At 41.2% G+C, this 13,713-nt stretch overlaps 3 protein-coding genes across 12 annotated transcripts in view; 2 read left to right on the forward strand and 1 right to left on the reverse strand.

Moving 5' to 3' along the window:
- Positions 1–5,117, forward strand: part of slc31a1 (solute carrier family 31 member 1) — a 122,593-nt gene extending 117,476 nt beyond the window's left edge. For 5 of the 6 annotated variants that reach the window (XM_069933876.1, XM_069933880.1, XM_069933890.1 and 2 more), the window contains 2 exons: positions 637–805; positions 1,422–5,117. In XM_069933876.1, the coding sequence (XP_069789977.1) occupies positions 637–805; positions 1,422–1,623 (371 nt within the window). In that variant the 3' untranslated portion in view covers positions 1,624–5,117. The remainder of the gene's footprint in view (positions 1–636; positions 806–1,421) is intronic. The other variant, XM_069933900.1, reaches the window with a different exon arrangement.
- Positions 5,118–9,774: 4,657 nt separating this feature from the next.
- Positions 9,775–13,132, reverse strand: cdc26 (cell division cycle 26 homolog). The gene is made up of 2 exons (XM_069933996.1): positions 12,941–13,132; positions 9,775–10,117 (listed from the first exon to the last, which is right to left on the reverse strand). The coding sequence occupies exons 1-2, from the start codon at positions 13,019–13,021 to the stop codon at positions 9,944–9,946; spliced, it is 255 nt and encodes an 84-aa protein (XP_069790097.1). The 5' UTR covers positions 13,022–13,132; the 3' UTR covers positions 9,775–9,943.
- Positions 13,133–13,134: 2 nt separating this feature from the next.
- prpf4 (pre-mRNA splicing tri-snRNP complex factor PRPF4) overlaps positions 13,135–13,713 on the forward strand; it is a 67,296-nt gene continuing 66,717 nt past the window's right edge. For 3 of the 5 annotated variants that reach the window (XM_069933852.1, XM_069933845.1, XM_069933871.1), the window contains exon 1: positions 13,191–13,401. In XM_069933852.1, the coding sequence (XP_069789953.1) occupies positions 13,198–13,401 (204 nt within the window). In that variant the 5' untranslated portion in view covers positions 13,191–13,197. The other 2 variants (XM_069933867.1, XM_069933862.1) reach the window with 2 other exon arrangements.

Here is a 13,713-nt window from a genome sequence, read left to right on the forward strand (position 1 = left end):
TGTATCTAGGCAAGTGGGATTATCTGGCAAGAATTGTGGAATAAAATTGTATTGGTGTAGGATTAATGTAAATAGTGCTTAACAGATGTGGATTTAGCAGTCAGAAAGGTTTGTTTCAATGCTGTTTCATTCTAAGTTACCATTTGAACTATGACAGAGAGATCAGACACTTACTTATATCCTTAACACTGATTCAGTGGTTTCAGGTTTCCAGATGCGATTATTTGTGAATGAGTCACAAATACCTTGTTTACCTTGGGAACATTAACCTATGTCTGTTAGCATTTTAAAAGGACTTGGCCATCGTTAGCCAGCAGTGGTTAGAATCATTCCGGGCCTTTCAGTTTGTTTCTGAATTGTCCTGGAGTGGAGACATCTAATGACTAAGATGTACAAACAAAATGCCAGATTGAAGCCAGTATCTTTGTGGTGGATAGCCGATAATCCCATTTTAAATCTCATTGATCAAGGAGAAATTCCTTGGAAGGAAGACAAAAAATGCAATTTTGACATTTTTAATTGAAAATATATTTGCTTCCATTTCCCATGTTCCTCCCATTCTATCCCATGCCTGGCTGCTAAATAATTCTAACCTGTGGGAGTGCATGATACTTTTTGTTATCTCCCCTTCTGCAGGGATGGTTGGATCCTGTATCGTGGTCTTTCTTTTTGCAATAATTTATGAGGGACTGAAAATCGGTCGAGAACATTTGCTTCGGAAATCGCAGGTTAATGTTCGCTATAACTCCATGCCTGTTCCTGGACCAAATGGCACGATATTGATGGAAACACACAAAACAGTCAGGTGAGTAATGGATATCACCTGTCTGACCTGAACAGGCTGAAATGTACTGTTTATAAATTCCAAATAACATTAATGAGGAATGATGACTAATACCTTTTGCAGTCAAAACACACGAATGCTGGAGGAACTCAACCAGTCTCGCTATGTCCATAGGAGGTAAAGATATATTACTGATGTTTCAGCCTGAATCCTTTCTCAAAGTAACCTTGATGAAGGGCTCAAGTCTGAAATGCTGGTACTGTAATATATCTTTACCTCCCTATGGATGTTGCAAGACCATATTAGTTCCTCTGTGTTTTGACTGCAATCACAGTGTTTGCACACTTTTGTGTTTCTTCTGTAGCCACAGAGATCCATGGAATGTTGACATTGAAGAGATGGTAATCATTAACTGGAATTTTGGTAGAATATTGTAGTGTGATCAAGGTGACATTCCTGTCTATGGACTCATTTTACTGCAATTGGAAACACTGATTCCAGAGATAAAGTTGGACGAGTAGCAACTTCAGAACCATTGCACATGTGGAAGCAGTGCTGCCCACAAAACTTGCTCGCCCACATGTCTGTCTCCCACTCACCCATGGCATTTCACTAACTCTATTTTTTATGCTTGCAGACAGCAGGTGTTCAGCATTCCCCATGTCATCCAAACCGGACTGCATGTCATACAAGTGGTCCTCAGTTACTTCCTCATGCTGGTGTTTATGACCTACAATGGTTACCTCTGCATTGCTGTGGCATTGGGTGCAGGTGCTGGATATTTTATCTTTAGCTGGAAGAAAGCAGTGGTTGTGGACATTACAGAACATTGCCATTAATGCTGGCTTGCAGTGGGCAATCCTGATTAATCGGTCCTCACAACTATGATAAAAGTAATGGACAGGCACATCAATACAATGTCTGTATTTCTCTCCCTCTCACTTTTTCTGTGTTGAGACTCCAATTTAAAGCCCTGTTGCTTTAATGTTTGTTTCACACATTTCTCACAGTCAGGGAATGGTTTGCCATTTTCTTTCCTGCAGACTGATGCATGGTGCTGAGGCAACTTTTTTTTGACTTGGAGTAAAGCGTGAGATCAAATTATAACCACAAGTCACTGCTTTAATTGGAGTCACTTCTCAAAATTGTCTTCTGTCAAATGGAACTTTGTAAGATTCTCATCAGATTATTTTCACTGGGTTTAGATGTTGAGTATTCCGGCCTTAATCCCATTGATTTTTAGAAATAATTACCTCAAATATATCTTTCGTCAAGATCAGCCAGCATCCAGACAAATAAAAGTGTCCTATGTCAAAATGAGATTTCACATTTAATATTTTGAAGAACTTTTGACCATTTTATGCTTAAAATATTAAAATTTTTAATTTATGAAATTTAAATTTTGACATTCAGAACAGTATTAGGCCATTTTACTTCACAAGTCTGTGCTGCCCAATTACACCCAATTGACCTACAACCCCTGGTACGTTTCAAATGGTAGGAGCTTAACTGGAGTCCTTGGGGAAAATCCACGCCGACACGGGGAGAACGTACAAACTCCTGACAGACAGCACAAATTCGAGTCCCAGTCCTGATCACTGGCTCTGTAACTGCATTGCGCTAGCCGCTACACTAACCGTGCCGCCCTTTACAGAATTAATTTTTATTTGTTAGGGTGATGTCTTAAGTGTCTGAATCTTTCCTTAAAATTTTTCACTTTTTAAAATCTAAACCCAGTAACACATTTTTGTACCACTATCCTTGATTTCTAAAATTGACCATTTTAAAACATCTGTATGATTTCAAGTGGATGTGCGGAATCACCTAGTATTTATGGTAGGAATTTTCTTCCATTTTGGCATGGAGAGAATTTATATCACTGTCAATTGGAGGACTGGAAGAGTTTTAATTTCCTTGGATGCTGCTGGATCTGCACAGCTACATTACAAATAAAACTTGTCTGGGACCAGTAAGAATGAATATTAGGTCTATCTGAATTTATTTTTAGATGTATTTGTTTTTAATCACCTGGGTAATTATACAGTATTTTTTTCAGTAATTTGACTGGATTGTGGGAAGGATCAACCAAATCCACAGAACTAAAGCAAAAAATAATGCTGAAGGTATTCAGGCAGACTCTTTGGGTCATCAGAAATATCTGCCTCTGAAGTTGTCAGATCAATGAAGGAAATCAATTTGGAATATTGCTGAGTGTGTCTAGAGTTTTTTTTGGTTTTTATTTCAGATTTTCAGCATTTGCTTTTTAAAAAAAATTACTTGACCTGTTTCAATTCTGTAAGATGAAGAAGACATTTTTAATCCCTTCATCTATCCATTATGATTGGAAAACCATCAATGCGTTCAGGAACCTTTGGCCCTTCTGCTGAAAGCTATGGTTCTGCTAAATTAAAATTAATTGAAGTGAAGTTTCACATGCTGGATAATCTGTAGTAGCTTGAACAGTTGAGTTGGCAGACTGACATTGCGGGGAATGTTGATTTATCCTATGCCTCTTCTGGTATAGGTTCCATTAGATTAGTGGGTTGCTTGGCTATTCCCCTAAACCCACCCTGACCATTATTCTTTGTAACAGTAAATGTTGGGTACCCATATTTTCCTGCAGAGATTACTTGTCTGCTGTCTTATTAACCACAGAGAAAATGTGCTCACTCACTCGGCCTTCATTTAGTTATAAAGTTGTATCCTCCAACTCAGATAGGACATGGGGCTGCATTGCTCAAGAAGTGGTAGTGTTAGGGAACCATGTTATCAGATTACCAGGTGATTGGCAGAGTCTAGACTTACTTTCCCAAATGAGCTGCTGATTAATACAAAAACTGCTGCAAATATTCAGTGCATGACCAAATTAGTGAGGTGTGATGTGATTTTTTTTATCATGGGAAAAATAATCAATGGAAAAAATAATCTGTATTTTTGATGACCTGTAAAAGAGCCCTATTTCATGGGTTTTAAATTGTTGCCTCCTGTTTGACTGTCCTTTGTTCTCTTTTGTTGTTCATATGTCATACTTGTGTATATCCTAATAAAATAATATGCGGATCATGATGAATTAAATGAGAATTTCTAGTCAAAATCCTTTAGCTGCAACACATACCCATTTCATGTTGGTGGAGGTGACAACACCAAGATGGTATTTTGGTGATACTGTAACTTTTAAAAATATGTGTAGCATTATACTTCCATCTTATGTTTTTATTTGAAGCTTGCAAATAAGGGAGAATGGAAATGTTATTAATGATACTTGAAACAATATGGAAATAGAATGAAATCTAGTCTTGCTGAAAATAATCTTGATGGTTTTGGCTGTATATAGTGGAAACACTAAATCCCACTTTGGTAATTATCAAGTTATACCCAGTCAATTGTGATTATTGATATTACAAGCTTTGAATAATGTATATGCTTTTTTTTTTGCAACAATGTACTGAATGAATCACGTTGTATTAAATAACTATCCTTTACACCTCTTGCTCAAAATAATTTTGCCTTGAATATGACTATTTTCTGGTAGTCTTTTTTTATAAATCTTGACATTTCAAGTACCTTAGTGGTGTGAATACTGTACTTGTCTATACTGCAGCTGATGACTATAATGTACAGGCTGCAGATTAGTGTCACAGATCACAGTGACCTGAGGGCTGGAGAGGGAAGAGAACAGAACTGGGTCAGGGTGTATGCTCAACTAGTGATTTGGAGGAAACAAATCATTTTTAAAAAATGTAAATACCGCCAAAGGGACAAGTGGAAGGAACCTGCTAGGAAATTTTGAAATTAAATTTGGCGCCAAACATACATATTGGTCTTTGCTCCGTTTTTTGTGCAATTGTTTGGTGAAATAGATGTTGACATCAAATAGATTGCTGCATTTCACATCAATGTGCCAAAAACTGGCATTGATGTAACAGAAAATATTTGCATTCTGGGATAATCAACCAACAAAATATAAATTGTAAAATACCTGACTTTAAAGCATTGGACTATAGTAGCTTTTGATTTGTCTATCTTGTATAAGGTGTTGTACATTACCTGTTGGCTATTTTTTCCCCAATAACCCTCCATATTCATTTGAAGTTCAGTGCCTTTGATATTTCCTCAGATCATGAGCAATGATCTCCACTATATCCACCTTCATTATGTTTCTCTGTTCAGCTAGTTCTCAGAGGTGCAGATGAACCACTCGCACTTCAACACTCTAGTGCTGCAATGTTAACTTGGTAATTTGTCATATGCAGTACTTATGAGACTACAATTTTTGCTGAAAAAATGTATGGTGCTTATTTTGAATAAATGTTTTCATTTTTATTATTTTCAACTTTGGCTTCACTTTCCTTGCTGACAATGCATCTTATTCAGTAAGCATTCCTGTGTGAGATATTCTACACCTACAAATTCATATTACACTTTTCTCTTAATTGCTTTCTTAATGTATTTCTACATCATCAAATGTTAGGCCAGCAATGTGAAGCAGAATATTGGATAATAAACACAGATCCCCACATCCCCCAATGAGCTATGTGGCAACTGAAGAACATGTAGTGCACCTGGTACTGTCAGGATGGATGTGGATGTAGATTCCATTGGAGTTTTGGTGCTGTCATTTGTCAGGTTGGTGTGCAGATGGCGGTTTTCCCAATTTGAATGCAGTAGTAATGCTTCATGTGAGTGGTTTGTTGGACCACTAGAGGACATTATAGAGTCAAACACCTGAGGTGGGTCAGATGTCACAAAGAGCTTATTTCCTATCTTGAAGAATAACAGATGGATTTTTATGACAATCCAGTAATATTAATTGGCCATTATTACCAAGAGCACCTGGTAGCTTTCTTCAAATTCCTGATTATCATCTGAATTTAAACTCCTCACTTGCAATGATTGGATTGGGTCTCTGGACTGCTAGTCTAGGTTTCTGGAATACCTAGTGGAACAATTCCATTTGTGAGGCAATTTGGAATAGACAATAAAAATGGCATTGCAGTGATGTCCACATCTCATGAACAAATTAAACTTTAGTTAAATCACATTGATCAGGCAGAAAAATAATTCAGCATGGACAAGAAGGGCCTGTTTCTGTGCTGTAGTGTGCTATGGTTCAATGGATCAGTTGTGAAAAGGGCATGATAGTCCTGAATAGGGGCAACTATCTTTGAACCATCGAACAATTAGAGCACAAGAAAGGCCACCTCAGCCATAGTCTGTGTCAAACCATTTTTTCCTAGTCTTACTAACCTGTGCTCAGCTCACAGCTATCACCCATCCATGTACCTGTCTGAATTCTTCTTAAATTTTATTTCTTTTGGCTTACTAATCCTAATGCACCAAAGAAAATTGACATTCCCAGAAATATTAACCCAGCTGTAAATACTTTAATGATAAAGTGTGTTTGATCTGAAATATCAGGCAGCATGGTTAGCGTAGCTTTTGGCGCAATGCTATTATAGCACCAGTGACCTGAATTTTTAATCCACTGCTGGAGTTTGTACATTTTCCCAGGACTCCGTGGGTTTCCTCCCACATTCCAAAGACATACAGGGTTAGTGGATTAATTGGTCCCATGGGTGTTAATGGGCAATGCAGACACATGGACAGTAAGGGCCAGTTATTGGGCTGTATCTCTGAATTTCAATTTAAAATTTTACAGATATTTGGGATGGCACGTTTAATGTTGTGGTAGGCAATGCTATTACAATCCCAATGACCCAGGCCAAATCAGCTGCTGTTTGTACCTTGACTGCATGTGTTTCCTCCCAAATTCCAAATACTGAAGGGATTGGTAGGTGGGTAGATCACATGAGTTTAAATGGGCAATGCAGGCTCATGGACTGGAAAGGCCCATTAGTGTGCTACATCTCTAAATTTAAAAAAAACTAACATTTTATTTCTTCATTGACCTACCTGTAGAATGTTCCCAATATTTTCTGTTTATATTTTGAATTTTCAGCACCTATAGTTTTTACTTGGTAAAAAATTCAGCTACTGCTCAATAAAAGGATAGATTTACAATACGAAGTATGTATGTAACATTAATACCAGTCACCAGAATGTTGAGACTGTACCCAATTACCACAATTCTGGCTGGGCTGTGGTCTCACAATTGGAGTATCAATCGTTTAAATGAACAGGTAGGAAACAATAAATGTATACACAACATGCTGGAGAAACTCAACATCCATAGGAAGTAAAGGGTAACCAACATTTTGGACCTGAGTCCAAACCCTGCAAGTTTTGATGAATTGTTGCTGGAATTGCGAGAGTTCCATTGATAGGTGAGACTCGAACTAGATAACATCGCCTGAAGAGTTGGGGAGTAGATTCAGGATGGAGATGAAGAGGAACTGTTTTTCTGGAGTGTTGTGAATCTGGATCTAAGGTGAGGATCCTTTCTAGGATGAACCCAGGCAAAGCAGCAGGACTGTGCAGCCCGGATGATAGAGGCCCTTATGGACATCTTCAACATCTTGCTGCAGCAGTTCACTGTCCCTGCATAATTCATGGCAGCCACCATCATCCTGGTGCCCAAGAAAGTGTTGGTAACTGGTCTAAACAACTACCTCCCAAAGGCACTGACCTCTATGATCATGAAGTGCTTTTAGGAACTGGTAATGGAATGCATCAAATCACACTTTCCAGTAACGATGAACTCATCCCAAACTGGTCCATCGATGATGTTGTAGCCTTGATCCTCCACTCTGCCCTGACCCACTGAGAGAATGATGCCTTATACACCAGGATGTTATTCACTGACTTCAGCCTGACATTCAACATGATCATACCTCAAAAACTGGTGCTTAAAACCCCTCTCTGCAACTGAATTCTGGAATTAGAACCAGAACACAACAGCACAGAAACAGGCCCTTCAGCCCTCTAGTTTATGCCAAACTGTTATTCTGCCTCATTCCCCGACCTGCATCTGGACCCTATCCTTCCCATCCTCAAAAATGTAAATTTTTATTAAATGTTAAAATTAAGCCTGCATTTACCAATTTAACTGGCAGCTCATTCCGCACACACGCACCACTCTGCATGCAGACATTTTCACCAATGTTCCCATAAACTCTCCCCTTTCACCCTTTACCCATGTATTCTGGTTTGTATCTCACCTACCCTCAGTGTATTTACTTTTATCTATACCCATCATAATCATATATACCTCATCAAATCTATCCTCATTCTTCTATGCTACACTGAATAAAATCCGAACCTCATGTTACATAGGAACATAGAACGTAGGAACAGGAGCAGGGCAAAAATGGCCCATCGAGCCTGCTCCGCCATTCAATACGATCATGGCTGATCTAATTTATGACCTAACTCCACCTACCTGCCGTCTCCCCATATCCCCTAATTCCTCTATCATGTAAAAATTTATCTAACCAAATTTTAAATATGTTTAATGAGGCAGCCTCAACCACTTCCCTGGTTAGAGAATTCCAAACATTCACTACTCTCTGGGAAAAAATATTTTTCCTCATCTCTGTCCTAAATCTACTCCCCCGAATCTTGAGACTGTGTCCTTATGTTTCTATAAGATCTCTCATTCTTCTGAACTTGAGCGAATACAATCCTAGATGATTTAATCTTAATGTTAATGCATTAGGGTGAATGTTATCCCAAAAATTCCATTGCTATATAACAGGGATGGCCAATCTTGCTTCCTTAAGGTAAGGCCCACATATGGTAAACTTAAGATGTTTGAGAGCTGCAAGACATGAAAAAATATTACATGTTTTTACTTACATGCACATTGTTACAAATATTTTAAATATTAAGAAATACATGTTCACAATAATATTCATATACGTAGCTTTTAAACAGCTAATTTGTATGTATCAATAATCAAATTGTACACATACAGTATATACTCGTGTAATACTCAAATTTTGTGGACCAATTTTTAGGATAAAATTTACAAGGTCAACTATTACATGCATATTACTTTTGATTGTGGTAAGTACCTACATCATTCGGGGGACTGGGAGCTCGGGTGGACGACTGGCTGGGGTGTTGGGAACTCGGATGGGCAGACGGCCGGGGTGGTGGGAACTTAGATGGTGGGTTGGCTAGGGCATTAGAAGCTCAGACGGGTGGGAGGCCATGGCCTAGGTGAGAGACGGTGGCTGGGGTGTCGGGAGCTCGTATGGATGAGCGACCGGGCCATTGGGAGCTCTGGAGGACTGGCAACCTGGATCACACTTACACTGCTAATTTCACTGACCACAAAACACCTATATGTACCACAATCATGTGATCGCAAGCCACATCCACCAACACTACACAGCCAACCTATTTCTGTGAGCCGCACATTCCTGTCAAAGACCCATATGTGGCTCACAAGCCGCAGTTTGACTACCCTTGGTAGATTCTGTAACAAGCAATTTCTAATCATAAAGTGCTCAGGTTCAGTAAAGAAACAAAATAAATCTTGGAGTTTCTTGTGACTAATTTTGAAACTAGTTAAGCTGATATTGCCTCCAACCGTGCATCTTGGCGCCTCACAGTTCGGCGGGCAGCAACCTCCTTTGAAGAAGACCGCAGAGCCCACCTCACTGACAAAAGACAAAGGAGGAAAAATCCAACACCCAACTCCAACCCACCAATTTTCCCCTGCAACCGCTGCAACCGTGTCTGCCTGTCCCGCATCGGACTTGTCAACCACAAACGAGCCTGCAGCTGACATGGACATTACCCCTCCATAAATCTTCGTCCGCGAAGCCAAGCCAAAGAAAGAAAGAAAAGTTAAGGCAGATATTTCCTCAGTTAGAAAATCTAGCCAGTGATCACTCCTGAACCTTAAATTCAACCAGATGTGAACATCATGTGTGATCCTGAAATAAGTCTGCTGGAATGTGAAATCCAATGTGGTTTAGCAATCAGTTGGAATTCAAACCAAACTATATCTTGTAAAAATCAAACCATCAGATCCAAATCAATGTATTTAGGATTCTGGTAGGAATATTTACAGAAGCATCTGCTGATTTTTATTCTGTTTTAATCAAGTTTAGTTCTGTTTTCACTGATAGCTCCACAGGGTTTCAAATTTACTTCAATACAAGCATGTCGTTGAGTTCATAATCCCAAACAAGTTGGGTACAGATTCTGAGCCTGTATTTTTATGGCATATTCCTGCTGATAGGTTGTCAGTCAGTGGAGATTCCCAAACAAAGAGAAAGGTTTGTTGATGTGTGAATTTGGCCGGTATCCAATTCGTTCATTTATCTTCTCTCGTACTTTAGCCTCATCTCTTGCTCCATTTGCACTCTCCACATCGCTGGAGCTCACCATTTCTCCTTCCTCCCTCTGCTGCTTCTTCTGATTCTGCAGACAAACCAGATCATATTGAGAATCTTATCCAGATTAAATAGTGATTCAGTTGAAATTTCAATTTAACACTGCACATTAGAATCAGAAGTTAATGTCATGAACATGTCACGAAATTCATTGTTTATCAAAATTCAATTTATTGTCATTGTAATGATATCACATGCAATTGCCCGAAGCACCTGACAGTCAGTGAAAGAGAAGCCAAAAAAAAGTTCCCTCAGAGTCACTGAGTATCCGTCGATTTGCCTCCAGCATTTGCACAGCCACACAAGAGTCCTGTCCAAACCACTGGCAACCCGAGCTCAAGATCCGAACCTCTGACACGGACAGGAACCTTTCAGCACCCCCTCACATCCCAGTTCACATACCTAGTACCCTTGCAGCCATTGTCAAGCCCATCTCCAGCAGCCCACAGCCTCTGTGGGTTTCTCGCCTCGAGTTGTCAGCAGCCTGCCACAGGCATTGGTCTTTTAGCCGCAGAGTCCCTTCACTAGTCTGCTATCGTGGTCATCATTCCGTGGGTTGTCTCCTCTGCTTCTCCTTAGACGGGATGGCCCTGCATCATCCTCTTCTATCCTGGAGTCTACAAGCCCTCATGCCTGCTGCCGATCATAGGGGCCGGATTTTAAATAAAACTACCATCGGCTCCTTCAAAGACTGTGCGGAGCTGAGGACAGTTGAATGGGCAGTTACACCCTGTGGGAGCACTGTATCTCCACTTCTTGCAAGTCCACACTAGCGGCAGAGCTGCCACTACAGTGGCTCTGACAGTGCCGCCATTTTCACTGGCATTCAGCATCACAGTACAAACATTTATATAAATCACATTACAAAATAAATGAAAACAGAGCAAGAAAAAGACAAAAATGGTGTTTTGATTCAGGAATCTGATGGCAGAGGGGAAGATATCCTTGTACCATTGAGTGCTCAGCTTCAGGCTCCTGTATCTTTTTCCCAATGGTAGTACTGAAGAGGGCATGGCCTGGGTGGTGGGGGTCCTTGAGGGTAAAGGCTACTTTCTTAAGACATTGCCTCTTGTAGATGTCCTTGATGGAGTGAAGACTGGTGCCCATAAGCTGAATTAACATCCCTCTTTTTATTATTCTGAGCATTTGCAATTCCATACCAGACAGTGATGAACCAGCCAGAATGTTCACCACAGAACATCTGTAGAAGTTTGAGAATCTTTGGTGACATACTGAATTTCCTCAAACTCCATACACACACAGCCATTGGTGAGCCTTCTTTGTGATTGCATCAACAATGGAAGCTCCAGGACAGATCCTCAGAGATGATGACACTGAAGAATTTGAAGTTCTTGACCTTCTCCACAGCTGACTGGTTTGCGTTCTTCTAATTTCCTCCTGAAGTTCGCATCATCTCCTTGGTTTTGCTAACATTGAGAGCAAGGTTGTTATTGTGACACCACTCAGCTAGCTGATCTATCTACCTCCTGTATGCTTCCTCATTGACATTTGATTCTGCCAATAACTGTGATGTAATTGGCAAATTTGTGAATAGCATTTGAATTGTCATGGGTGTATAGTGTGCCTGTGTTGATCATCAGTGAGGAGTCGCTGTTTCCAATTCATACTTACTGTGGTCTTCCGATGAAGAAGTCAAGGATCCAGTTGCAGAGGCCCATGGTTTGGAGCTTGTTGACCAACACTGAAGGCATACTCAATGAAGATCAGCCATATGTATGAATTGTTGTTGTCCAGGTGTTCCAGAGCTGAGTGGATTGCCAGTGATACTGCGCCTGCTCTAAAGTGATTATGACTGTAGGTGAATTGCAGTGGATTCAGATCTTTGCTCAGTTACATGTTAATTTTGGTCATGACCAGCCTCTCAAAGCATTTAATCACAGTAGAGGTTAGTGCTACTGGGCGAGTCATTGAGGCTGCTCCTCCTCTGGCGCTAATGTCTGGATGACTGATGCCCTTTTGATGCAGGTGGGGACCTCTGACTGCAGCAGTGAGAGGTTTAAAATATCTGTGAACACTTGAGCTAGTTGGTTGGCACTAATTTTCAGTACCCTTCCAGGTATGCCATCAGGTCCTGATTCCTCGAGAGGATTCACCCTCTGAAATGATGTTCTGACAGATATCACAGGGTCCTCAGCCTTTGCAGGGATTCTTGTAGGCACTTTTGAGTTCTTCTCAAAGTGGGCATTTGGTGGTCAAATCTTTATCAGTGTGACAAAAACAATGATTATAGTAATGGGTACTTTATTAGTAAAAACACAATGTAAAAGAGTATTTGAAAACTACACCAGTCATATCACCAACTGAGTATAATTGAGGGTCACTACATTCTTAGAACAATGAAATAGCACTGGAGAAGCAGAGATTTCAAGGATGTTGCCAGGTCTGGACAAACTTGTTTATTGTCAGGAAGAATAATAAGAGTTGACCTCTTCGAATGCTTGAAAAATAACTCCTCTCACTGTACGAAGTAATAATTAACAAATAAACTTAAAGCTTTAATAAATAAAGAAGCTGGGGCACTTAATTGAGATACATAACATGATGAAGCCGAGGAACATAATTACCTGTCTCCCTTAGTAAGGAGGGGGGGGGGGGGTATTGATGTAAAATAATTAGTGGGAATATTGCAGAGAGAAGAAAATGTTGAAGCTTGAGGATAGTGGGGCCTGGAGTCAGCACCTGGAAGGGTGGCAGAGGCAGAACCCTGCTCAGCCTGGGAAGGTCTTTGGACATGTTCTGTAGGGACGCTGGCCCAGGTGGGATTGGACGGCACGATTTGGTGGCCGACGGCGGATCAGTGGCGGGAGACGCTGGAATAAGGATCGCCCACCTCAAGCTCCTTCTTCATGCTCTCGAATTCTTCGATGTCATCCAGTTTCAGTTCGAGCCGGGTGGGTTTCCGCCGCAACATCCCGCCAACCACCCTCTATCCCTCACTTGCGGCTGGCACACATGCACCGTCTCCTTGTCCGCTGTGGTCAGGTGGACGAGGAGCCCTCCATTTCCCAGCAGCCCACGCGCTGCCCTGTGACCCGGATTGACTTCGCGCAGTGGTGGCTCACGCAGGGAGACCGGTGGGTACCGTAAATGGCCGCAAATTCGAGCGAGTCTCCAGTTTATTGTCCTTTGTGGATCGCAGCTTGTGGAAGAAGGGAAGTTCTAATGTCTGGAGCCAGGTTATACCCGTCATCCGCCTGGCACCGCGGTCTGGTAGACCGGAATGTGAGCCTCCAGTCGACCCCTGTCCTCCTTAGATCGGGGGAGGCCCAGTTGGACAAAGCCTGGGAAAAGGTTCAGAGAATGTGACTAAACAGCGCACAACCAAGGGGATTGCCACTTGCTTGTGGGTCAGGCACCATCTGTGTCGCTGGGGGGATAGTGGATGCTTCGTGTCGAGACCCTGCATCAGGACCGATAGGAGATGGTCTGTGTAGAGAGACGTGAAGGGGAGGGATGTGGCAGGGGCTTGTAGACGTCAGGCTTCTTTACGTGCATTTTCCGCTCAGAGTGCGCCTGAAGAAGAGAAAGCGACCCTTTCAATTGTCGTTCAGGTGGCAGCGCTAAAAGCGCAGCGCTGGCCACCTGAAGGGACAGCTGCACTGG

Source organism: Narcine bancroftii, chromosome 1 (assembly GCF_036971445.1).
Source record: "Narcine bancroftii isolate sNarBan1 chromosome 1, sNarBan1.hap1, whole genome shotgun sequence".
Lineage (NCBI taxonomy): Eukaryota > Metazoa > Chordata > Chondrichthyes > Torpediniformes > Narcinidae > Narcine > Narcine bancroftii.